Here is a 27,365-nt window from a genome sequence, read left to right as displayed (position 1 = left end):
TAAAATGACAGAGAAAAGCAGGGCTCTCGGAGTCTGAGTCTCTGAGAAGCCAGTACTCTCCCAAAGCACTCCCAAAGGGCTGTGGCAGAGACTCAGTGCCGATGCAGGCGGATGTCTGTCCTCATCGTCCACAGTGCGCACCTGTCTTTTAAAAGCCACGTTCATAAGCAATGTGAATGATTGCATCTTAACTTTATTATTCTCCAACTTCAAAAAGTAATGTAGAGGGTACTCATTTTTTAAAGAAAATGAAAATATATTACTAAAAATAGTTACTAAACAACTAGTCCCCTATTCCTTTGAGAGGAGGCCTGTCTCCCAGCTCTGAGTGCCTCAGGAGACTGGGTGGCCTTCTGCCACGGCAGGAACAATGGTCTGCATGCGGAAGTCCGCCTGTAACTAATACATCGCGCTCAGTTGAGTGAGATTTGTGCAGGGTCTTGTTTAAAACACAATGTTTAACATACATGTGAGTGTTAGGAAAAGACACTTGTCTAATGTTAAAAAAGACACTTCTAAATTCTAATATGTCCATGATATAATTTTATTTGTGCCTTTTCTTACTCTTTGTCTCTGTAGTTATCAAGTTAGGAATAGATAGCCACCAAAAAACAGGTTGGGTAATGTCCATGCTATCAGGTCACTAGGCAAAGCAAACACACACACACACACACACACACACACACACACACTCTCTCTCTCTCTCTCTCTCTCTCTCTCTCTCACACACACACACACACACACACACACACACCCACACCCACAGAGAGCAGCAGAAGTCTAATTATCTTCAGGCTCCGTGTGACCTCGACTTGAACTCCTGGGCTGTGGCGGCTTTAGTGCTGTGCCCGGGTCCTTTTGGGGCCTTGCTTTCTCTGCCTGCCCTTGCTCAGCAGCCCTCTGCCCCCTTCCGAGGAGCCTGGCTGTGGTCCTCCCACTGCAGGGCCAGAGGGAAGGGGAGGGCCTCCCTGTCCCGCAGAGCCTGAGCTCACTGGGGTGCATTTTGTGGCAATGTCTGCCCCTGTCATTCTCATAAGAGCTCAAACCAGGCGAGTTAAACCTACCATTTATCTACTAAGAAACTCCAGAAGGCTGGGAAATTGTATCTTTCTATTATTCATGGGCCACAAATAATACAAAGTAAATACTTGTAAGCCATAGTACCAGAAAACATGTTGTTTTTGCTTGTTAGCTTGTTGAAATCACTTATTGGAGTTTAAGTCCCATTTACATCATTGATAAAGGAGCCAAAATAAGAATTTTCCAAGGAACCTCAATTCTTTGTGGAGAGTCCGATTTCCTAAAGGCTAATTACTGAAATCCCTGATTGGAACTGCTTGTCACATAGGAGTGGGGCCAGAAATTTTTTTATGTGGAAACCCACCTGTCAGGGATATAATTAATTAACCAAGGAAAGGTAATGCTAGAGATTTCTTTTGACATAATCAAAATTTTGATCCATTTTTCTTTCTAATTCAACTGAACCACAGTAACAGATCTGTTAACTGATGATCAGGCGATGCTATTGAAAGTCTTGATTTTAAGTTATCGGAGTTATATTTACTTGCAAAACCCTTAAACTTTCTAGAAATATTTGATCGTGTGAAACATGTCGACTTTGAGATTGCCCACAGATATCTTCGTGCTGACTTTTTTAAAAAGCCCGCCCTGGATTTGATGGGCGGATGGGAGAGCGGTAGCCTTTGGTGGCAGTGTTGGCATGCAGCTTGAGTACTTTAAAATTCACGAACAAGCTAGTGCTGAAATTCTTGTTTTACAATTTATATTGATACCCATAAGAAAATTAACTAATTGCAGTTTTCTTTTTGTCCTTTTGCACCTCTGTTTGCTGCTTTCTGTCTCTCTCTCTGTCTCTTTCACATCAGTCACCTGGGCTTGGCACTGACTCATGTTCCCTGTCCCCCCCATCAGCCCACTGTCCCCCTGCATCTCCCACAGAGCTCCGTAGGAGGTGTAAGGAGAATGACCACCAACCTCCGGGTTGCAAACCTTCTAAAGACACTGTGCCTGTGCACGGAGAGCCCTCCGTCGACTCTGACGGCAAAGGGAAGCCGTACCTAGCGGACCAGGATGTGGCTTTTAGCTACAAACAGCAAACTGGCAAAGGGGCCACCCTGTTCTCCTTCTCCTTGCAGCTCCCGGGGTCATTCCCTTCTCTTCTAGATGACGACGGGTACCTCTCTTTTCCCAACCTGTCCGAAACCAACCTCCTCCCCCAGAGCTTGCAGCATTACCTCCCGATTCGCTCACCCTCCCTCGTGCCCTGTTTCCTCTTCATCTTTTTCTTCCTGCTCTCAGCCTCCTTCTCAGTGCCATATGCCCTCACTCTCTCCTTCCCTCTGGCTCTGTGCCTCTGCTACCTGGAGCCCAAGGCGGCCTCCTTGAGTGCCTCACTAGACAATGACCCGAGTGACAGTTCAGAGGAAGAGGTGTGTACCTCGGCATAGAACACACTTCCCTGTCGTGGTCGGGGCTTTGGTCCAAAACAGTGTTAGACGGCTGCTGCGATAGTGGTCCTACTTTCAGAGCCTCATTTATTGTCTGTGCCAATCTGTGAAGCGATTTTTGTGTGTTGGGGGAAGCAATCCGGCCCCAGGGTTAGGCACAACACCATGTGGACGTAGCAGTCCGAGCCCAGCCCTGAATCATGCTGCTACCCACTGAGTTACATGGCTGGGGAAGGACTCAGCCGGAAGTCAAGTCTAAATAACCCTGTGGCTGTGTAACAATCAGGGTTAAGTTAAAGGTTTTGTTCAGTTACCATTTAATAAAGTAAATTGCACACAAGATAAATACATAACTTTTAACTAGATTTATGGAGTGTTACTAAAAGTACAGCCACTTCTCAAATAACGTTGCTTCATTCAACACCTTTTCATTATAACATTGATGAGATGCCATAGGAATTTAACTCTTGTTTATGTCAGTTAGCCTCTGGTAAAATTGGTTTCATTATACATCACTTCGCTTAAAGTCACAGACCCTGTCGACAACGTTAAGTGAGGACTTTCTGTATCCTGATATCATGATACATGGTGGTGAGATAGTCTAGATCAGTGATATTCAACCTTTTTCATCTCGTGGCATTATCTATATGTATAAAAGCCTAAGCGACCGAATGACAGAATGACCGAACGACTAGTCACTATGATGCGCACTGACCACCAGGGGGCAGACACTCAACGCAGGAGCTGTCCCCTGGTGGTCAGTGTGCTCCCACAGCCAACCTCCCGCAGGCCCTCCCCCGACCAACCTCCTGCGGCCCTGATCAGCCTCAATCACTGGCCAGGCCAAGGGACCCCACTCGTGCACAAATTCGTGCACCAGGCCTCTAAGTATAAAATAATTAATAAAATTCTGCTGCACACCAAAAATGTATTTTTTGCCAATCTGATCATCTAAGGGGAAAGGGATCAGTACCCCTGACTAAATAGTCAGGTATTGCATGTTTTAAAAATTCTTGCAGCACACTGGTTGAAAAATCACTGGTCTAGATAAATGCTACTCATGGTGAGGTGGGAGATAACACTACCATAGGGGATGTGTTGTCATCATCTGGGCAGTTTTACAAAACTGTAAATGCCTCTCATCCTGGGGATTCTGAAATGTCCCCTCTCCTGTCTTCTGTTGTCATTGCTAGGCTGTCATTGTTACTCACAGACGTGAGCCACATTCCATGGGTGTTTTGGGTTAGAAGGGAAGTTTGAGCTGTTTAAAATGTCCACATAACATCAGTCATTGGCAGAAAGGACTGCATTGAAAACACCAGTTTTCAAGCACAGTCAGGAAGAGACTCGCTTGAGGCTTCTATACACTGTAAAAATGGGCTGAAATTTCATCAGCACTAGCAATGCCAACGTATACACTGGATGATTTCTTTAAAATCCAACATGAGTCAAAAACCCCACATGCATTCAGACAGTCTGGAAAGGCCAGGGACGTTGGATGGGCCTCTATGGCTTCCAGCCAGGCAGTTGTTCAGTGGGGAAAGGACTTGAGCCTTCAGCCTCCATCCACGAAGCCCTGCTGCCTGTCTGTTTCCTGTCCCTCATCCAAGCCATTGGGTGAGCTGATGTTGTCACCAACAGCCTTTCCTCTTAATTGCTCTCCTTTCCCCATAGCGGTATGAACAGCCCAGCGGTTTCCCTTTCTACAGGCTTCACATAGAGAGCAGGGAAAAGGAATAGAAGCTGCCCGCAGAGGCACCTGGCTGTCACCTGCCCTCCTGCCCACTGCTCCCCCGGGCCCCTCAGCTCTTCTATTCCCACAAAAGAAGGGTTTTGCGGCAGGAGACAAGCCCATTACTCTTAGCATTTAAAAAATTTACAAAGTCAAAGCCACATTATAATAAGAAAAAGTCTTTTCAGTTTTTGCTCAGCTAGAAATCACGTGAGCTGCACCTGTGAGTATATAGTATTGCCAGGGTGTGTAAGTATCTATATTTAGTGGTATTATGACCATTTCTTTTCAGCAGAAGGGGAAAAAATGGGAATGGTTTCACAGATGTTTGAAATAAAAGTTTAAGCTTTTCAGTTTGATACTTGCCTAAGAGCCCTTTTCAAGGATCCTGGGTCACATATGACTTAGGTTAGATCTATGTAACTATTTTCATACTTGAAAAATACTTTTCAGAGAAAACTAGTTTAAATCTTAGGCTTTAATAGCACTCTTTCTCACAGTGGCCATATTATCAAATAATATAAGACTAGAACCTACAGCAGTCAAGAACACAGTTTTATCTATAAAGACTATATAGCTTGTTTCCAACCTGGACATACATTTTTCCTTTAGCAATGGAGTTAGTCATCAGGCTAGCATAAAGCAAAAAGATTGCCATTTTATGCTTTCTGAATTCTAAATAACTGAACTTACGTGTAGCAAACCACACAGATCTTGTGCCTAATCCAGGGTATACATCTTGTTGTAATCAATGCATGAGAACTCATGTTAAACTTGGGCATGTCTGCATTACGTCGACAAAACAAATCACAGCAGTACTCCCTGCAAGCTGGTGACCATGGGACTGGAGCTTCCCAGTACGGGACTCTCCTTGTTATTGAAAATCTCTCGGACCATGAACCAGCCCTGGCCGCTGCCGTCTCCCGAGCCCCCCTCTGCAGCCTCGGTCAGCCGTGGCAGCTCTCCTGACACTTCATATTTGGCCATCTGTTCAGTGTCGTCTCTTAACACCAAGTGTTCAGAGCTGTGCTCTCTAGTTCCAGCCAAGCTAGAGAACTCATATGTAGGTCATTCAGTTAAAAAAAAAATAGACATTTGTTTACATGGCCTGTTTCATTCTCCAGGCCTCAAGCACTTTGGCAGCTACACTGGGTGACTTCGTAACATACAGTTCAGCTCTGTGACTTTGATTTTGCAAAATCACTAATGGCCATAATTCTTTTTAAATATTTTATCATCACTGCTTTCATGTTTCACCTGTTGTGCTGGCTTAATTAGTTCCAGCCTTTCTCCAGAGTGAAATCCAATGTAGAAATGCTTAATCATTTCAAACATAAAGCTGTTGGCCAATACTATCTTTCTTTTGTACTTTCAGAGTGGTCAAATAAGAAGGGGCGGTATATCAAATTGTCTTTTAAGAAACAAGATGAATTTAGCTCACCATACCATAAAATGTAGTTACATATGAATTTCTGAGGAATTTTTTTGATAATGCAAAAAACAAAAAGATAAAAATCAAATCTGGAGGAAAAAAATGACCACTTAATTTTAACATTTTAAATTAACAGTAATAATTATGTTATATTAGCATCAATATATTACAATTATTATAGGTTTTCTTAGTTCTGTGTGTGTCAGACATATAAAGCACTGAGTATCCATTTCTTGATCTGGTTAGGGTTATTTCCACCATTTTACTAGAAGGAAATTGGGATTAAAACATAAAATGTGCCCAATGTGTCACAGATTTGACTAGCGAGGATTTTAGCTCATGTCAGTCTGATCAGGCCCCTCACACTTCACCAGGACTGTAACCTAAAGCCAAGATGCTTGCAAAGTCCTTGATATAAATTTTAAAGTCATAGGGAAATAATATGTGGGAGGAGAAATACTTTCAAGAACTTTTAAAATCTTTGGTACAATTAGCACACTGAGCACAAGTCATTCTTATTTGTTCTTGAAAGTTTTAAGATTTTGAATTATTTCAAACCCTGTCTCTCTTTTTAATTCAGACTGACCTTTCTCTAGATTGTCAGTGGGTGAAGCATTGTAATATCTTAGCAATAATCACCCAAGAAAATTAATAGCCACCCACCCCACATGTTGCCAAGTTGGTCAGGTCATGAAAAGGTATCAACACACTTTCTTTACCAACCTACTGAAAATTATTTTCCACTTAAACATGCTAGCAAGTGGCCAGAATGGCGACCTCGGGTGTACCATTGCACAAATACCAACTCCTTTTCTTTTAGGAATATGTAAAATGAAAGTTTGAGTCAGTGCCAAGAAATCAACCTAGCAAGAGTTATGTGAGCATAAACAACTTTCCCACTGTCCCTTCCTAACACTCTTGGGAGTGTCTTAAGAGGCAGATTCACAACCTTAGAGCTTTGATTTTTGTTTTCAAAATATTAATCACACATCTTTGCTCAAGGGAATTTAATAATGCTTAGCTGGTATTTATGGAAGAAAAGTCCGTTAATATTAGGGCATTTAGATATTTCTGTTTCGATGGCTATACTATTCCCCGCCAGAGAAACTAGTTTTTGTTTTAAATCATAAACCTCTGAAACAGATTAAAAACCAGTTCTGAAATTTCTAGTATAATTCTTCCCTAAAAACATGGGCCCTGACAATGCTGTGCTTTGTTTTATTCGTTTCCAAGTAGATATTTCTCTAATTTTAAAAAATTATTATTATGCTGTTGTTAATTCTCACCTGAGGATATTCTTTCCATTGATTTCTTTAGAGCTGGGGTGGGGACCGTCCAGCCTGTGGGCTGCATAAGGCCCAACAAATCATTTGGTGTGGCCCTGCCAAGGCAACTGCAGGCAGGACTTGAAATTCAATAAATCTAGGAGCTTTTTTTTATAGCAACATAAATTTATATTAAGTGAATTATATTAAGCGAATGATGTTATAAATATCCAGATGACCCATGGCAGAAAAAAGGTTCCCCACCCTGCTTTAGAGCGAGTGGAAGGAAGGGAGGGAGGGCAGAGAGAGAGAAACATGGATATGAGAGAGACATTATTATTGCTTCATTTGAATGGGAATTTTTGAAACACGATATTTCAGTAGATATACCTCTTTATGTTGGAGGGTGAGGCAAAATAAACACAGGATATAGTCTTTAAAAATACCTAGTTAGCAAAGCTAATTGAAAATTAAGTTACATTTTTTTCATATATATAAAACATGTGCCTGTGAGTCACTGGCATGTGCTTTTTATAATTACTAAGTAATGCAGATGGCCTGGTGGTCACAAATGGATGTAAATGATCAAAACGGTATAAATGAGGGGCTGAAAGTCCAGTGACTGTTATAGTAGCTTTTTATTTAAATTTCCATTTTAATTTACCTTTCAAATGTCTGAAATATTACTAGAATTTAAAAAAAAACTATATAAACATCAAATTTGCATTAAGTATTTTGCATTAAGTATATTTAGGGGATCTTTCTTGGGTTTTAGTTAAAGCTGGGGGGGGGGATGACAAATTGGTTTTCCCAAAACATAAAACCAGACAGGTCAGCTTGGCTACTGTAGTGTCTGCGGTTCCCGCAGGCTGTGTGCCTCTGGTCTTCCTCTGAGTGGCTCTGCTGGTGAAACCTAGCTCTGGCCTTGCTTTTGCTTTTGCTTGACCCTGCATTCTCGTGGGAAGGTAGTTTGATTCGGATCACAGAGAAAGAGAGTGGACTGCTTGGCCTGTGCCATGCCCCATTTAACCAGACGGGTTTGTTTTCTCTTCCTGCCTTCCTCCTGGAACCCGATCACTTCTCTGGTCAATAGACGGACAGTGAGCGCACGGACACCGCGGCCGATGGGGAAACCACTGCCACTGAGGTTGGTATAATCGCTGAGGGTGGTGGCTCTGCCTTTAGGAACTTTGCATATTAGCTTTTAGAATGGAGAGAAATTCTAACCATAGCAATAGGAGTTAAATATTTTATAAGGCCTAGACTAGTGGTTCCAAACTCTGTAGAATCCCATTTCATGTTTCTCATTAAGAAGGTCTGGGGCCTGGATGGAGAATTTGTATTTCTAAGGAGTCCCCGGAAGTTGTTGATTCTGTCCATTTTAGTTAGGACCACATTTTGAGAATCATTTGGCTACACTGATAATGCTTATTTTTCATATAGTCCCCTATCCCAGTGGCCGGCAAACTGTGGCTCGAGAGCCGCATGTGGCTCTTTGGCCCCTTGAGTGTGGCTCTTCCACAAAATACCACGAGCGGGCGCGCACGTACAGTGCGATTGAAACTTCGTGGCCCATGCGCAGAAGTCGGTATTTTGTGGAAGAGCCACATGTGGCTCACGAGCCGCAGTTTGCCGACCACTGCCCTATCCCAAATGAAAGGCTGTTTATGTATCACAGCTATGATGAATGGGGAGGAGCATCACAATTAATTTAATTAGCTTGTTGATGGTTACAGAAATATATTTAAGTTCCAAATGGTCAAGTATACTTGTTCAAATAATAATACTTCTTTTAACTCATTTTTGTAGACTAGAGGTAGCACAGGTCACTCAAAATAAATGAATTGTCTAGGAAGAGAAATTAAATAACTTCATACTTTATTGAAAAAAATGTGGTCAGATGGAACAGTGATAGAAGGAATACTATGCTATTATGTATCCTTTATTAAATTTTTAGGGTACATTAAATATGTGTGTGTGTATGTATGTATGTGTGTAGCTTATGTTGTTTTTCAAATCTTCTCTACCAGTTAATAATTAAAATTTCTGTAAAACCAGTATTTATCTATAGTAATGGGAGTCAAGATGTTCATTTTCTAAAGTGCTAGCAGAATTTATTTTTTACTTTGCAATAATTTTTTCTTTAGGTTGCCTTTTTACAGCATTTAATATTATAATACCTAGTTGGGTATTTAGGAAGAACTAAATATTGTAAGTAGTATCTATAAATCATTTTATTGAAAATATCTTCAGAAAAACATTTCAAAGTGGAATTTTATTAAGTGTCTTCCTTCGGAAATGCCAGGCTTCAATTCAAAGCTTGGAAATCGTAATTTTTTTAAGTTAAAAATAATATTGTAAAAGTATTTTTCATATCCTTTTAAGCAATCATGTAAATTTATTAAAAGTTAATAATTTTCTATGGCAAAATATAACCAGTGCATGTTATGTTATAAGAATTAGTAGTTACATATAGCTGCATATGAATATATTTAATAAATTTCACTGTAATCTTAAGTGCTACAAGTGAACAATATTTTAATACTACTTTAAAGTTTATATAGCAGTTAACATTTTGTTGTATAACATCTGAAGCACAAAACTCAATACATGTAACAGGTAGCTTGTTAGGCTTAAAAATAAGTGAAGAGCTGTGAACCTGCCACATACTTAAGAATTAGCACATCACTCACACTGTGTTAGGGTTACCTGTGCACTCTCTAACACTTTTTAAACATTTTCCTTTTCTTTCAGAAACCAGCATAAAAGTAGTGCAGGGTGGGGCATGCTGGGTAGGCAGTCTTGACCCCTTTGGCAGATAAGGAAACCTGGACCCAGATAGACTGACTTGCTTATGGCCACCTGCTCAAGCATTGGCTTCTCGCGTGTGGCTTTACTCTGGGCCTCCTCTGTAGCACAGGCCTGGGTGACTGTGGCTTGGCCTACTTACCTAGTTTTTCGTACTCAGATACCTGCCCAAGGATTAGACACGTCCTTGAAATGAGAAGGGTTGAGGGAGAAAGGATAACAGAGTGGCATTTAGGTAATTTTTTTGTATTTTTTTAAAAACTCAAAAATAGTGTTTTTAAAGGTAATTGTTGATTTTAAAGGTAATTGTTGATGGTAGTTGATTTTTATAAAAATTTTATTTACCCCATATCTTTCTTCTTCCCTCCCAAATTGGTTTTTTAAGTACACGAGTTCAAGAAATTACAGGTTTCAAGGAGTTTTTAAATGTGAGAACCTCTGTGTTAAATTTTTTGAGCCTCAGTTCTCTGGCCTACATTGGGGATAATAATAGCTAACCTCTTAGAATTATGATGAGGATTCATACACTACAAAAAGCTCTCATTATTGGGAAATCATAGCCATTCTCATGAATTTGAATTTTAAGGGGGCTCCCTACATTTCCTGAACCATTTCTAATGTCCATTAAGGACAGCCCGCCGAGCCCTTGCTGTCACCTCCCAAGCGTAGGTGTGCACACATTACACTTACAAGTCTGCAGGTTAAAGTGGCAAAAACCCACTGAGCAAGGAATCTTTTACTCCTCTTTTCTTTTTAAGCTTGTCATTTGTGTGTGGGAATGTTGTGGTTTGCAAAGAAGAAATAGCATTTGTAAGCAAGAGCAAACTAGTGCCTCCTTTTAAGCAAGTTTATATAGACCGTGGTTCCTCAGTCTCAGAGTCACTTGCATGGTAAGACTTTGTTTCCCGCTCTTTCCTGATGCTGGCAGTCGGACCAGGAGGAAGATGCAGAGCTCAAGGCACAGGTAGACAATGAAAAATAAAACAATAGCAAAACCCAGTGTGTGTAAGCCATTGTCCATCTGTGGTGTTCCAGTCTCCCAGCATGCTCCGTAGCCGGTTGCCGTGTAGTTGATGCAGTGGGAGGGTGACATTTGTTCCAGTGACTACCATGTCCCTTACCTTTCCCTTTCTTCTCCACTTTTTTCAGAATAGTCTGATTAATCGAATAAAGGGTGAAAATGTGTATGTCAAACATAGTAATCTTATGTTAGAGGTTGGTATGAGTATATACCAGTGCATGTTCATGTGTGTTGAGTTCTTTCCGTGGTCTACCTGTGGGCTCATACCATGGTGCATGAACTGTGTGCTCTCACCTGTGAACAAGTGGGGATGACTTCTCACCTTTCTCTGATTTCCTTCCTCTCTCTTTTCCTGTGTGTGTATTTATTTTAATTCTCTCTGGTTACATGTGAATTATATGCTTTAAAGTTTACCATTTTAAACTCTTGATTTTTATGCTTGTGTGACCTAGATTATTTTTTCCTCTCTTTTCCTTGGCAATATCACATTTTCACCAGAGTGTTTGTGGTAGTGTCATGAGCTGTGATCAAAACCTTTGTTTTGACTACTAATGAAATGGACATTACTTTTTTTAAAAAAAAGAGAGAGGAAAGAGGAAAATAAATGTAAAATGTTGACTGTTGGATTCTTTATGTTCTGAATATAGGAGCTAGATAAAACTCAAGATGACCTGATGAAACATCAGACCAATATTAGTGAGCTGAAAAGAACCTTTTTAGAAACCTCCACAGACACTGCCATCATGAATGAATGGGAAAAAAGGCTTTCTACCTCCCCAGTGCGACTAGCCGCCAGGCAGGAAGATGCACCCATGATAGAACCACTTGTCCCTGAAGAGGTCGGTATTCAGGCTGTTGGTTGCAATTGTCTTCTGTTCACTAGACTCGCTTCTCCACAGGGTCTGCACCTGGGGAAAGGATTTGGCAAGCTTCTGAGTAGAGAATCTCACCACTTATCTGTGTGTAACCTGAGCTGCCATATTCAGTGCTCCAAAGAAAAGCTGAAAAATAAAATGATGAGGTGGCTAAGGAGCAAGTTGGTCACATCAGATGGTGCTTAAGAGTAAACAAGGAGCCACGGGGAATTATAATGCATGTCCGCCTATCCCATTAAACCTAGATTTCACATCTGGGAGAAAATTAGCTACTATCAAAGAACTGACACTTTTTCTGAATATGCTGCTTCTGCTGCATTAAGAAATGCCCTGAAAACTCATGAATGCTTCTCATTAATTGCAAGATAAGGCCTATGGAGGTTGTCTAATGTTTGACTAAATGGTAACCTGAAGTTGATAGAATTTCAGGACATACTTTATTCTGGGAATACTGTACCAGCCTTTTACAGGTATGAGCAGTATTTTATTTTTATTTATAACTGATTTTTATACATATGACTGCTATTTTAACAAATTTATAACCAGTTTTTATTTTCAATAAGGAAAGTAAGGCCAGAATATGTTTTCAAGTGAGACTCTTCCATATAGGAAAGCTCTGTATAAATTACAGCCAGAGTGTAGGGAGGATCCAGCTGGTGCGAGTGACTTGGTGCTCCCATTGTGGGCCCTCGAATAGCTAATCTGTCGACTATTAGACATCATCTTGCTTTATCTGTCTTTCAAAAAAAGTAGTTTTTTAAAACTGCGTCTTTCTCGCATCATATTGATTAATTTCTTATCAAGACTCCATTATTGTGAGACATTTGTTCAGGAAGCTGAAACAGAACAGAAGAAAATTAAAACTTAGGCCTTTATGGGAGAAAATTTCTTTAACAGTAGTCAATGCTTAGGTCTTTGCAGTGGAAAAAAAAAAATGTAATTAAACTCATTTTGGTCATTTTTAAGACTTCCTTTAAGAGCTATTTATCAAAAGTGACCACAATCACTATACTATCTTCATGACAATTCCAAATCCAGCTAAACACTGACGAGGCATTTCTCTATTTGAATTACTTTGAAAAGGGCCCTTTTATGCAGAATAAATGGAAAGTACTATTACCAAAGTATTCCTTTGCCATTAAACACCAATTTCCATCAGATTATTTGAGTTTCAAAAGATGAAATGTCTCATTCCAATTGATTTAAATGTTGTAGACCCTGCATTAGTAAGAATATCGCTTGTTAATTATCATTGCATAAAATTTCATTGTAATTGGTCAGATTTGACTTACTGTATATCTACTATCTCTGTTGGGAATAAGGAAGATCATTTTGGCTCTGAGGATGGCAGACACTGCATTAAGTTACAAACACAAAAAATAAATAGCCACCAAAACTGAAACCAAAAAACCCATGCCTCCTTATGGTCACTTAGTAAGGGACATGGTAGGTGGTAGCCACTTTGAATGAAGCTTAGGTGGACGCGTAGAGAAGTTAAAGGTTGGTGCTAATAAACAAGGGACTTGACAGAGCTAGGCCATCAGACTAGTAAAAAATGTGTTTCACTTACTAAATCATCTTATTCGTAGAGAATGACATTGATGAACCAAAAATCATTAATAACTTGAAAAGGTGATACTTTGAACATAGTGAACTTTCCCTGGATAGTGCTGCCTTTTCTGTGTTAGCACAGACAAGCTGCAGTGAGCCCAAGAAAGGATTTTTCTTTATAATTAAAGGATGGAAACATGGCCTCTGCAGAGGGGTGAGCAGTTTGGTTATTTAGACTGGAGAAGACAATGGGCTGGTCTGCTTTTAGGGTCTCCTAAGCTGTTAAGCAGAGGCTCTACCCCAGGGTCCAGCACCACCACAAAAAGAAAATTATAGAAAGACTTGGCTAGACCTGAAAAAAAACTTAAAAGCAAGGCTGATTAACCCTGGTTATCAAAGAGCAGCCCTAAGGAGCTTCAGGTCCCAGAGGAAGAGGTCCTTTCAGGGCGGGTCAGAGCTCTGCGTATTTTCCTTGACCTTGGGGCTGGGCAGAGTAGCCTAGGGGCTGCCTTCTAACGCTGTCCAGGCCCCTTCATGGCATCCAAGTTTATATTCCATTTGAGGGCCGTAAGGACAATCCAAAAAGTTTGTATGCTCTAAATTCTTGACAGTTTCTAAATTATGGCCCTGGCTTTTGTTATGGTTTGTGAAAAGTGCAAAAGATAACTTTTCTCCTCCCAGCAAGCTACATGCAAAGCATATTCATTTACAAACACATACCCAAAAGATTTTCATTTTAGAAGGGAGGTATTTTTCTAAGTAAATTACTAGTTTTATATCATCCTATTATTTCATGTATCCCTTTTTATTTTAAAAAAATATGTATATATATATATTGATTTCAGAGAGGAAGGAGGAGAAAGAAACATCAGTGATGAGAGAATCATTGATCAGCTGCCTCCTGCATGCCTCCTACTGGAGATTGAGCCCACAACCCAGGCATGTGCCCTTGACTGGAATCGAACCCGGGACCCTTAGGTCCACAGGCCGACACTCTATCTGCTGAGCCAAACCAGCTAGGACTCATGTGTCCCTTTTTAAATCTAAGTAAACAGTAATGGACCAGTTTAGAAAGAAGTCCTAAAATAATTTAATTTTAAACAAGGGCCAAATACTGTTTGTGTGAAAGGTTGAAGAAACCCTGATTCAATGACCCCAAGCTTAGTTATTTTTTTTGTAATCTAGGTAATAAAATGTTGTGGAATCTAATTAGGGCTGGTTTTTAATGTGACCATCTTTTTTGTTTATCTATGGTGTGTTTGACGCCTAAGTATTTTTTTTTTGAGGATGTTTTCATTGATTCTTTTTAAAGAAAGGAAGAAAAAAAGAGAGAGAGAGAAACATGGATCGGTTGCCTCCCATACGTGCCCTGACCAGGGATCCAACCCACAACGTAGGTATGTGCCCTGACCGGGAATTGAACCCACAACCTTTTTGGTGTATGGGGCGACGCTCCAACAACTGAGCTACCTTGCCAGAGCAGTAAATATATTTTTATAAGATGCTACCAATTTATGATTAAAAGAAAATTCAGAGTTAAAAATACAAGTAATAAGCTAGTAATAGTGATGATATTCTAAGCATATTACATATGTTTACTATAAAATGAGAATTTTATTGTCAGTAGTTTCAAGTTTAAAACATTTGCATTATTAGCAAGGATATGCCCCAAAACAGCAGATAATATCAGTCCTTATTAAGTTTGGAAAATTGACAAACCACATACAGGGTTCATAGAACATAGGAAAGGTAGGTGTGTGGTATGTGAAGAATTCCAGGTATGTCTTCTGTTCACACATATTTTCCATGACAGTCTTCTATGATGCACCTTGGCTTTGTCCACATTAGAGGTATGTTCCCTTATGGTTACTTGAATTTTAAAAGTTTCCAAATTCCACCCAATAGGCAGTACCCATTAGCACTTACACAGCGCCAATATTCTCTTTTTTAATGTGGCTGGTTTTGCAAGTATGTGAGCTTAGTACAGTGAATCCTCCTCATTCACACTCCATATTTGCACATTTGCTTCTTCACTAAAATTTATTGTAACCCCAATGTCAGTATTAGCAGTGGTTCCATGGTCCTTGGCAGACAGGCTGAGTGGTGAAAACCTTGAGTGGCTCAATGTATACGTTCCCAGCTGAGGCTGAAAGGCAGGGTTCTGCTTTCTTGGTTCAGCTCTCACACTGTAAACAAGTGTCCTTTTCATGGCCTGTTTAGTGCCACATTATTGCTTTTTTGTGTTTTTGCTGGTGATTTTTCTGTTTAAAATGGCCCCCAGGCATAGGACTAAAGTGCTGTCTAACATTCAGCAGTGTGCCTTATGGGAAGCTACATGTGTTAGATGAGCCTCATTCAGGAATAAGAGTGTTGTTGACTCTGAGTTCCATGTTGATGTGGATCAACAATTTATGTTAAATATAAGGGACTTTAAACAGAAATACATACAAAACAGATTATGTATTGATAATGACCAGAGGCTCACAGGAACCTAATCCTGTATATCCCCAATGGGGCAGTGTTTCAGCATTCACCAGTTTATTGTTCATAGCGACTTTGTAGAACCTAACTACCATGAATAATTGGAATCGATTCTATTTGTTCATTTGTCTGCTTTCTAGTCCAGCTCTCCTTTTGCTATTCGGGTCTTAGATGGACCTCAAATTGGACCAAAAAAAAACCATTCACCAGGGATCATCTATTTATGATTAAGAAGAATTATCTCCGCCCAAACCGGTTTGGCTCAGTGGATAGAGTGTCGGCCTGCGGACTCAAGGGTCCCGGGTTCAATTCCGGTCAAGGGCATGTACCTTGGTTGCAGGCACATCCCCAGTGGGGAGTGTGCAGGAGGCAGCTGATCGATGTTTCTCTCTCATCGATGTTTCTAGCTCTCTATCCCTCTCCCTTCCTCTCTGTAAAAAATCAATAAAATATATTTTAAAAAAAGAAGAAGAATAATTATCTCCATCTTCTGAATCCGACTTCTTTGATTTTTTCATCCAGGCCTTGGTACATATTACAATTAACTATGGGAAATTTTTAAATACTGATGTGCACCCCACACATCAACTCTTATTTAAAAGCTGGCCACATAATTCTAATGCACAGCTCAGTTTGAAAACCCCTGGCCCAGCTCTGTAGGACACCCTTGATTCCCCCAAGAGCGAGTGCACCTCTGAATTTTGCATGCCAGCATCGGGCCTTGGTTCCCAGTCATGTTTCAGAGATGAACTTTTAGGTCACTCAACAAAATGGATACATCTAATTCTGTTCTAAACCGTTACATTAGTAAGTGTCCTTATTATCAACTTTTCTTTGTCAGTACCTCTTCTCTGTTAGCTGAACTAACTGGATTGGGGTTGACCATTATAGGGTTTAATTTTAATATCTGTCCCCTTTGTTACCCTTTTCTGCAACTGGACATACCCAGTTCTGAGTGCAGACAGTGTGGACATTTTCAGTTATAAACACGGACCTTTTGGAAATGAATTGATGTCAGATAACAGGATATGCTGACTACCACTGTTTTCCTGCTGATTTTGTTTTTTTAAGCTTTCATTTTAGGAAAAAAATAGTTCAGTGATTATAATTAGAGGCCTAGCAGTGGTATTCTGAAAAATACCTATAATTTTGACCTTTATTTCCTGTTTCTTATTCCTATTTGAAAAAGAGGCTATGATTGAAAGTAAACCAAACAAAAATCCACATTTAATGATTGCACATGGTACGTTTTGTCTCTTCCAATACCTTTCTCCAAAATGGGGCAGGACAGGGATTTTATTTTTCCTTCAAAAATGTCTTACTTGTTTCTCACTAAATAGCTCTCATAAAATTATATTGTTTACAACAATAGAATTTATTTTGAAAGCTCCATTCTTCTAGAAACTTTGAACTTTGTTATTTTTAAATTTGCCTTCCTTTCTGTCACTGTTGTATGGAGTTGCATGCTGTGCACAGATAGGGTCAGTAGTCAATGTATAGCCACTTAAATTATTCCTTTTTAATACTAGAGAAAGGAATAACAAGAAGATAAAAGCTAGTTCTAACATGACTTATTTACTTGAACGTTTCTTAATTTGATATGATAAAGATAAGCACGATTTGAAATAAATTATTCACCAAAATATTTTCAAATTGACTCTTTAGAAGTCTTCACCATGTTATGAAAATTCAAATAAAGCTACTACCTTGAGTATATTTTATGTTTATTTGTGGAACAATAAACAAGTCGATCTAGATAGACCCGGGTTTATTCGCATCAGTAGCTAATGCAGTGACCCATGTGTGTTTCTTGACTCTTTATGTAGCAGCACTTACATGGGAATACAATCAAGTATTAGAAATAGAATCGAGATTACTCTCACCTTAATGTTTTTAAGTCTTAACATTTTCTTTTCATACTCACTCACTGGCGGTGTGCCGATGACTGACATAGAGACACTGTTCGAGGCTGGGCACTCTTTTTATTGCTCTTGCATGTCCTGTGTTTGTAGAAATAAGAGTGTTTGAGTCATACAAACACCAGAATTTAGGAAAATTATCTCTTACTTTTTGGAAATAACTATTCAACTTTGAGATAGTTTCAGACCATTTTTCAAATTAATAGACAATAATTTGCTTTTTACAGAAAAATAAATAAATAAAAGAATGACTGTTATATGTATAGCACAATAAAAGAACTCTCTCCTAACTTGCCTTTTTGGGAACTGTCTGCTTCCTCTTCTCCAACCCAACCCCCTTTATTCAAACAGACCAAAGAAGAAAGAGAGATTTCTGAAAAGGTTATATTTTTGCAGCAGGGAAGCTCTTCATTCCTTGAGTCTCAGGTAAAAAACAAACATAAAAGAATTTTCCGAAAGGGTATTGCTCTTCAGACTGCAGTGTTATTAAAATGTCTTTAGTTTTGTTTTCTTTTTAAAATTTACCTTGCTGAAAACTAAGGTAGGTATATATCATTTTTGCTTCGCTTCTGGGGAGGGGAAAATGAATTTTCTCACCCTTGTAGTTACCAGTTAGCCATCATTTCTTTATGGCTTTTGCTCCTAAGTGGTTATGTCTGTGTGTGGGCTTTTCTAATTATTGGAACTCTTCACCATTTGTTTTACCCTTCGTGTGATACTAATCTGGATGGCTTTGAAAGTTCTGAATTTCTATTGGTTTTCCCACTAGCCAAGTGTGATACAGAGAATGCGGGAAGGAGACTCTGTGGTTACCTCTCAGCAAATCATTTTCCAGAAAACGGTCCCATCGACCCTAGAGGTTATTTTTCACTTCATTTCCTTTAATCCAGCACCAACAAGTTGATGACTCTGCACTTCTTTTTTCCTAAGGCACACATATTTCTGGATTCAAGTTTGCAGGCAGTGATAAGTATGCAAGTAGAAAACATTCCAATTTAAAATGTAAACCAAGGTGCTTATATGCTCCTTGATTTGTCTTCTTTCTGGAACCTGTTAGACTAGTCAGCTGCCTGGTCCCATCCTGTGAGGCTTCCCAAATGCAAACATGTCTTAACTTTCATTTCTTCTGCCTTACTGGCACTGGCAGTAGGAAGGTGGCAAAGGAAGTACTGAGACGATGAACATCAGTTGCAAATAAGATTGGAACACTGTACAGGCCACTGTCACCTGTTTGTAAGAGGCTCCTACCATGTCCCAACAGTGGGAAATCGTTCCTTCTAATGCCTTGAACACGGGCACATGCAATAGTTATTGGATAATAAGTGGTATAATGGATTTGATCTCCTAAATAAGGAAGTATAACTTACAAACATGCAAGCATATCCCCAGAAACTTGTGGAATGCTGGCAAGTTCGTTTTGAGAACAGGTCTGAATACACTGTTATGTTTCATTTGGAAAACTGGCTTTTTGTGTCAACACAAGTAAAGCTAAATAACTTGTACAACCACCTTAAGATTATAGTATTTAAGGTTAAAATATAGAATACTATAGATGTTTAACATACGATCAGATATATCTCACCACCAAAGTATGTTTCTATTTAAAGAAATCTGACACTGCAGCTCCACATGCAGACTGTCTTCTGAATTGAGGGTTAGAGCTTATAAATTTCAGATGAGAAGCGATTGCAGCGATAATTATTAGATGGCACCAGCCGGTGCAGTCACATGAGTGTAGCTCTTGTCCTGATTTTCGTAAAGGATTCTTGTTTTAGAAATGAGATGCCATCAGCGTTTCTAATTTAGCTTTTATATTTCAAATATAGGGCACAGAGGATTGGGTTTTTGTAGACAAAATACCTACTGAGGTAGTTGATGGCGATTTGAAAAAGATTGTGACTTACAAGGTGGTGACCATGAGCAGTAGAACTGGTGACATCCCCGCTGACATGTTACGCTCTAGTACCATTGAAATGCAGAGCTTCGACGACTTGGCCCAGGAAATACAATTGAAAGAAGAAAGCAAACAGAAGATATACGCTCTAGGAAAGTCCTATGATACCGTATCCGGAAAAATCGTGACTATGACAGAGAAAGCTAAGGAGGGAGAGAAGGGAGTGCAGCCCTCGGGTCTTGAAGTGTTTCAGAAAATGGAGCCCAGGAAGGTCACCCCCGTCATGACAGAGTACGAGGTCCTGGAAGCCATCGCTGATGAGAAGTCCAAGCGAGGACCCGAGGGCCACACTCCGAAGCGGAGGTTGTCGGAGTCCCTGGCTCCCATCAAGGAGGCCGAGTCCCGGCGGCAGAGTCCCGAGGAAGAAGAACCCAGGAAGGCTCAGGTGCTGGGCGGGGATGCTCTGCACGTGGGCCTGGAGAGCGTGCGGTGGAGCCAAGCTGAGCACGCCCAGGAGGGGGAGGCCTTGAAAGTGGGGCTCTTTGGACCCCGAAGGAAGAGCCTGTCCGAGTGGAGGTACTCCCAGGAGCCGGCCTTCAGCGTCACCACTGCCCATTACCTTACCGAGTCGGCTGCCTCCCGAGTCGTGGTAACCAGTGCCTTTCGTTCGGCCACCGCCCCCGATGCCAGCATGACCTTTCTGAGGCAGCGCCCTTCCACCCTGAACCTTTCCGTTTATCTTGCTGTTTGGCTTTACGTTTAGAGCAGCCAACCCAAGCTTTTTACTTTTGTTCATGGTTCAGTCAGTACCGCAGTCCAGCGAGCATTAAAACACTTTTCGTTTTACTTCCAGCTCCCCGTGCCCGAGATGCGATAGTGCTGCTGTGGCTTGCAATGAAGGGAAAAAAATGATCCGCTTAAACCAGCGCCTCCCTAATCCTAATAACTCTCTCTGCTTTACCCAACAAGAGCTCATGGTCACCTCGATTGGCTATTTTATTTCCCATTCTTTTCCGTTCCCCGAGTCTCTGGTAGATTCCTTCCTCCCTCCTCCCTCTCTCCTCTGCCTCCAGTTGTGTCTCACCAGCTGTGAATGCGCTGTGTGCCTGTATAGGTTCCTGTCTCTGTGCTTGACTCTCCATTTCTTTGTTCACTCAGACTAAGCAGTCTTCTGGTGAAAAGCTCATGGATGGCTCTGAAATCTTCAGTTTATTAGAGTCTGCGAGAAAGCCGACAGAATTCATAGGAGGGGTTACCTCCTCTTCTCAGAGCTGGGTTCAGGTGGCCTTTTGCTTCCTTCCTTGGTGTTCTGACTCTGCCTGTTTGCCTTGCTTGCTTTCTTTATGCCTGTTTGCTGTGTGTGTGTGTGTGTGTGTGTGTTGCATCCAAGTGGGCTTTGCCTCAAACACCTCAGAGGTGCCCTCAGTTCTTCTCCGTCGTGCCTGCATGGCGTGCCTGTCATATGCATTTAGTTCCATTACAAGAACATACTTCAGATACTCAAAAGGCAATGGTGATGAGAAATTTTAATGGCATTCATTTTTTTAAAACATTTTATGTCTCCTATGAGGTCCAAGAAAGCAACCCAAAACAATGTGAATGTGCTGCTGCAAAGCTTTTTTATTCTGTTTGGGTTTTGGTGGTGGTGGTGGTGGTTTATTATTTAAATTTGTTTTGCACTGCATTTTCTTTCTTTTGCGGGTATCCCAAAGTAGCAGCACAGATTCTAATGTGTATGACAGGGCAGAGGGCAGGCATCAAAGATTCTGGTGGGAGGAATGAAGCTAATTTATATTTCCTAAAGTGTTTATGGTTATAAGCACTTCACACTGGCTTTAGGCATCTTGGTGAGTGGCGTCGGTTTTTGTTGTTGTTGTTTTACCTTTGGTTTATGGAAAGTCGCACTGACACAATCTTTCCCCATACAGAAAACAGAAACCAAGACAGAGTCCAGCGAAACCGAGACAGAAACAACCCAGCCCCCACAGCCACTTAGCATGGAGAAGGTTGTTCAGGAAACGGTGGTGGTGGAGGAAAGACGTGTGATGAATGTGCATGCAAGTGGGGATGCTTCTTACGCGGCTGGAGATGACGCAGATGCTGCAGCACAGGCAGCATCTGCTGGTGCTTCTAGCGTTAAAGGGAAGGAGGGCTCTGCTCTGACGGAGGGGGCTAAAGAGGAGAAAGGGGAGGTTGCCGATAAAGCTGTCCTGGAACAGGAAGAAATGGCCACTGCTTCCCATGAGCCAGAGGAGGAGCAGAGTGCAACAATCCACGTTTCTGAAACTTTGGAACAAAAACCTCATTTTGAGGTAACTAGTAGTTCATTTACTTTTAACACTAAAGTAAACTGATTTGAGTCCTTGAAATTTAGTTAAGCATAAAGATGAAGCTAAGTTTAATTTTCTTTTTCAAGTGCATTTTCTTTCTCCTCTTATTTCTGTCATGCATGGCAATTATGGGTCTCGTGCAAACATATGTAACGATTCTTAATAATATATAGTTCCAGGAAGTGGTTTCTGCTCTCACTGCAATTATTATAATTGGCAGTAAACCTGGGAAGTGCCTGTCCAGCCAGGATATTAGAAAATTTGATAAATTGATTTCTGATCAATGTAATCCTGAAGGACCACAAACCATGCTTGTCCAGGTGCCAAATACCAGAACTTGGTTCTTTATCCTGTTTCCTTGTAATTCTTAAAGTATTGGGAGTAGGGGAGTTATGTCTTATTACTTGTTCCTTCTTTCTAAGAAGATCATATTTTTTAAAAGGCTACTTTATGATTTTTTTATTAAGATTAGTTTATGAGATCAAGGAAGGGGGACGAAAAATAGTTTATTTCCTTCAAAATGTTTTCCTTTACCTGGAACATTCCACATAAAGATGCCATGGAATTCTGGGAGACTGTTGGACATGTGTCTGTGGTGTGCCTCACTTCCCAACTTCCCTAACCTGGTGGACTATGAAAACATTTATTTCACAATAACCTGTGCTTGTATATATCCACCAAGCGGGGAGGGAAAAAACCAAAACTGTGTTTGTACAAACTAATGGCCACTCCCCTACTTCCTGTTGGCGCAGTCATCCACCGTGAAGACAGAAACCATCAGTTTTGGCAGTGTGTCGCCAGGAGGAGCAACGCTCGAAATTTCTACCAAGGAACTGCCAGTCGTTCACACAGAAACCAAAACCATAACATACGAATCCTCAGAGGTAAGAGTCTGGGAAGATCGGAGCCCTGGCACTGTTTTATCCCTTTCATGGCTGAGTGTGTTTAAGTGCAACTGCATGATTGTCCATTTGTGAGACTCAGAGGACCAGCAGCCAGACTGTCTCTGTCAAGAGTGATGCAATAATGTTGTTTTAGTACTGATTGTGGGGTAGCAGGCGCCTTAAATAAGTCTTCCTACATCTCAAATAGTAGAAAAAGGCCCAGACATCTATTTCTATAGCCACCGATAAGGAAAAATATTAACCCAACCAGCCACTGCTCTCATTTCTAAAGCCCCAGTTTTATTAATGACTAGAGGCCCAATGCACTATACACTGGTAGGGTCCCTAGCAGCTGCCAGCCGGGGCCTCCCTCCCTTCCCCCTGCCGGCCCTGCACCCTGGTCGAACTCCCGTACAACTCCCAGTCGAGGGGACAGTTTGCATACTATGCTTTTATTATATAGGATGGTGAACTCTGGCCATGTCTGGGTCAGTCTTTACCCATAGTGGCAGCTGCCAGTTGCTGATTGAGGTGCACAGTGATTATGGGAGACGACTAAGTCACCATAATGCTCTAAACTAAGCAAACATCTGGAGAGGTAATGTAAATATTTGAGTGTGATATCTTATTCTCTGCTTGCTTAGGTTGATCCTAGTGCTGATTTGGAGCCCGGCGTGCTAATGAGTGCACAGACGATCACATCTGAAACCACCTGTTCCACGACCACCACCCACATCACCAAAGTAAGACCTTCCCTCAGAACTTTTTCTAGGTTTGGCTGCATATGCAAATAGTTATGTGACTCTCAGTATGCCAGGAAAGCTGCATTGGAGCTTTCTCAACTACTATATTTATGGTATATCTGTCCTCCTGGGCTAGTTCTGTTCAGGAATATACAGTCTGGTAATCTTTGCTTACCTGACACTAATGCTTGGCACATGATAGGTGCTCCAGAAACACTGGCCAGCCACATCCAAAGGATTCCATTCCATCCTTGTTTCTGAAATTAACAATTTACAATAACTGCCATAGAATTCTGTTTTCAATTCTTAACGGACGATACTGTAATAACTATGCATGGTGCCACATGGGTACTAGACATATCGGGGTCATAACTTCATAAGCTATATAAATGTCTAATCACTATGTTGTACACCTGGAACTGACATAGCATCCTGTGTCAACTGTAATTGAAAATTAGGGGGAAAAAGGATGATGTTACTTAAAACTGGGTCAGCATCTTCTGCCATTTCCTCCATTGAACAATGATTATTCCTCCAAGCAGGAAAATTCATAACAGTTGTCTCTTCCTTCCAGACTGTGAAAGGAGGCATTTCAGAGACGAGAATTGAGAAGCGAATAGTCATCACGGGCGATGCGGACATCGACCATGACCAGGTAGTGTGTGTAAGATGGTCAATACCTGTCAGCAGGGCAGAAAAACACTGGTTGGCCCTGTTCTTCCCAGTGCTATTCTTCCAGTCCAGCATGTAATCTAAACAATTTTCTCAATTAACTTTCCAATATACAATGTACGATTCTTTTTGCAATCATTGTACCTCATTTGTAAATTGTGTATAAAGATCTAGCTCATGAGTCTCCACCTTGCTACTGATCATGCATGTTCCACCTCCTTTTTGTCTTTGCCCTTCTGTGATTTCTTGGGGATAGGCGCTGGCTCAGGCAATTAAAGAGGCCAAAGAGCAGCACCCTGACATGTCAGTAACCAAAGTAGTGGTCCATAAAGAGACAGAGATCACACCGGAAGATGGAGAGGATTGACCCCAGGTAAGAGGTGACACTGATTCACTTGGCTTGGCCTCGGCTGGCATGTGGCATGAGGCACTTTCCCCTCATCCTTCGCCTGACTCCACCCTTTCCTTTTTTCTCTCACTGGCATTTGCAGGGCTGGCTGGTTACCCAAAGGATGGAGACCTGCTTGGCAGGTGCCTGCTTGTTTCAGATTTGGAGGTTCCATCCAGAGGACTTTGCAGACAGTGCCAGCTAGAGGACAAAGGAAAAGCAGGGTCCTTGCTTGCGAGATCTCGCTGGCGTTTGCTTTTAGTCCTTGTCCTATACTCGTTTCATTAGCCAATCTGCAAGGCCAAGTTTGATTTTACTTGCCATGTGACCTGCTCAGAACTAAGGTAGTTTTGTTCTGAAAGGTGCAATATGTGTGTTCCAAATACTAGGGAAATAAAATATACTCCCTAGTCCTTTTGATGGCAACATTATCCCATTGTAAGCTTTTTCTTCAACTGTGTTTGGTTATAGCCTGTGTATGCTTTTGTTTGCTTTGGTTTATTTTTCATTGGAAGCCTGAGCACTGACTTTCATTTTGGATGTCTTCTGTCTCCTGTATTCTGTGTTGATTTGCCCCCTGGTGGAGCATTGCGTCTCAGGAGGAGGAAAATTCAGTCCTGTGGTCCCGCTTTCCTCCAGGAAGCGCATGCCTTCCCAGCTGCTGTCGGGCCGGCCTCACAAGCAGACAGCATCCTCTGTGTGTGCGCAGACTTGTCATGCATACTAACCTGCCATGCAAGCATTTGTGGGGCTCTCAGCACCCTAGGGGGCTTTGAATGCTGAATGCAACTGATGAGCTACTTGCACACTTGGCTATGTGATAAAAGTCTCTTAAATGTTTTACATGTATAAATGAAAGAAGTTAGTTCTCTGACTTTGGTTTAAGAAACATAGATTGACAAGAGGCCTCTCTTAAAGAAAAACATAAAAACCACGCAGATTCAAGTTACTAAGTAACTTGAAAGATAGTAATTTGGAAGATAGAAAGCAAAAAATGATTCTCCGCAGAGCTTTAGCCACTTGGATGATGCTGTAGTTATTCAAGACAAAGCATATCAGTGACTTACACTGGTATTTTACAACATCTTATCAAAAAGAGCATTGAATAGCCTGGCTAGTGTGGCTCAATGGTTGAGCATCAACCCAGGAACCAAGCGGTCACTGGTTCAATTCATGGTCAGGGCACATGCCCGTGTTTCGAGCTCAACCCCCAGTGTGGGGCATGCAGGAGGCAACCAATCAATGATGTTTCTCTCTCATCAATATTTCTATCTCTCTTCCTCTCTCTCTAAAGATCAATAAAAATATACTTTTAAAAAAAAGAGCATTGAATAACCTGTAAGATACTTTTCTTCTGACCTTGATCTCAGGTGTTTTCAAATGCATAACTGACCAACTCTCTTTTCTACAGGAATAACTTAGCCTGCACAGGAATCCAGTCATGCAAACCATTAGGAAAACCAGAGCCTATATGGAGTTCTTTCTTCTAACCCCACTGACTTGTATCTGCCCGTGGAAACTTTCAATCCAGAAGAACAAACCTTGACCGTTAATTAAAGACACTGGCAGAGAGATCTCCCCATAATAAAGCAATCCGAATCAGCAGCACTAAACTGATAATTGCATGAAGCAACGATAAAATTACAAAAGAGCAGCATTTTTAATTTTCACAAAGTGTCTAAGTTTTCAGCTATACCTGCACGTTCATAACCAACAATATAAACCGTGATCTCATGTAACACATAACCAATCCATGCCTTTTATAGTTTATTATCATTAAAGTCTAAACACAATTGCAGTTTCCTAGGTGACAGATCTTTTGTTTACAGATAAATGAAGATTACCCTAAAACGCTAGAAGCTGTCTAGGTCCGTTGTGTCAGGTTTATCCCAGATTAGATGTGCCAATAACCGAGTCCACTCAGTAAACACTTGAATCTTGTACTTGTTTCACCTGGTTTTATTACTCTTAACCCATAAACAGTGACGACTCTCTGATCCTCTGGAGATAGTTAATGCTTCCAGTCCTGCTTTGTGTATCTAATTTAATTCATTATAAGGTAGTACTGATTTTAGCATATTAATGTGATTTCTTCCTTGTCGTCCACTTTGCTCTGCGTTCAATCTTAAAAGATTTCCAGAGTTCCCTATCAGATCCTAAATATGTAAATTGTCATTATTTGGGGAAAAATATGTATTTTTGTTAGTTCACAATATTCTGAAATTTCACTGTTGGAGTGGTTTGTTGTTTTTTTTTCTATCTTCATTTCTGCTTTCTTATATTTTTTAATTGATTTTTCTTCTTTTATTTAAAAAACTGTTTTATTTCCAAATCTGGTCCATATTTACAACCTAGTTCAGAGCCAAGCCTTAAACTGTACAGAATTTCCACTGTAATTAAGCTATTTACTGTTCAGTTATAAATAGACTTCAAAAAGATATATTCTCCATTACACTGTCTATTGCATCACTCAGCCCATGGTGAATGTATGTTTCTGCATAGTGAAATAAAAATGGTAAATGCATTCTCTGTACCAGTTTCAGTATTGTATGTGTTTAGCCCAGAGGTAACATTTGCACAACATCAGAGGCTTTATTCATCTGCATTGTAGAGCTAGCCTGTCTTTGTATGATAAAAAAGTGTACATATGATGACATAGTGTGTGGACTATTTCAGGTATTGGAGATGGGGAACAAAATCTATAATAATAAAAGCATAATATGCAAATCAATCAAACAGCAGAATGACCTTCCAGATGACCACGCTATGACACGCACTGGTGCCAGGCCAGCCAAAGCGGGTGTGATGCGATTGGTTGGGGGCCCAGCCATCACCCCATGATCGCCCTGCAGAGGGAGGCCCAGGCCACCGGCCAGTGGGGTGATCGATCAATCGGAGGCTT

The 27,365-nt window shown here is 40.8% G+C and overlaps 1 protein-coding gene across 5 annotated transcripts in view; it reads left to right on the top strand.

Annotated features, from left to right (window-relative positions):
• The window catches only part of EPB41L3 (erythrocyte membrane protein band 4.1 like 3), an 82,411-nt gene extending 55,424 nt beyond the window's left edge, over nucleotides 1-26,987 (top strand). Inside the window, exons 11-21 of one of the 5 annotated variants that reach the window (XM_023754234.1) lie at nucleotides 7,991-8,044; nucleotides 11,374-11,565; nucleotides 17,904-17,978; nucleotides 18,322-18,411; nucleotides 19,379-19,891; nucleotides 21,375-21,758; nucleotides 22,529-22,660; nucleotides 23,305-23,403; nucleotides 23,978-24,058; nucleotides 24,332-24,448; nucleotides 25,875-26,987. In XM_023754234.1, coding sequence (XP_023610002.1) covers nucleotides 7,991-8,044; nucleotides 11,374-11,565; nucleotides 17,904-17,978; nucleotides 18,322-18,411; nucleotides 19,379-19,891; nucleotides 21,375-21,758; nucleotides 22,529-22,660; nucleotides 23,305-23,403; nucleotides 23,978-24,058; nucleotides 24,332-24,442 — 1,731 coding nt within the window. In that variant the 3' untranslated portion in view covers nucleotides 24,443-24,448; nucleotides 25,875-26,987. The remainder of the gene's footprint in view (nucleotides 1-7,990; nucleotides 8,045-11,373; nucleotides 11,566-17,903; nucleotides 17,979-18,321; nucleotides 18,412-19,378; nucleotides 19,892-21,374; nucleotides 21,759-22,528; nucleotides 22,661-23,304; nucleotides 23,404-23,977; nucleotides 24,059-24,331; nucleotides 24,449-25,874) is intronic. The other 4 variants (XM_023754235.1, XM_023754236.1, XM_014456304.1 and 1 more) reach the window with 4 other exon arrangements.
• Nucleotides 26,988-27,365: the final 378 nt, after the last annotated feature.

This window comes from Myotis lucifugus, unplaced genomic scaffold (assembly GCF_000147115.1).
Source record: "Myotis lucifugus unplaced genomic scaffold, Myoluc2.0 scaffold_58, whole genome shotgun sequence".
NCBI classification, from domain to species: Eukaryota; Metazoa; Chordata; class Mammalia; order Chiroptera; family Vespertilionidae; genus Myotis; species Myotis lucifugus.
This window is presented reverse-complemented; position numbering and strand designations above follow the sequence as displayed.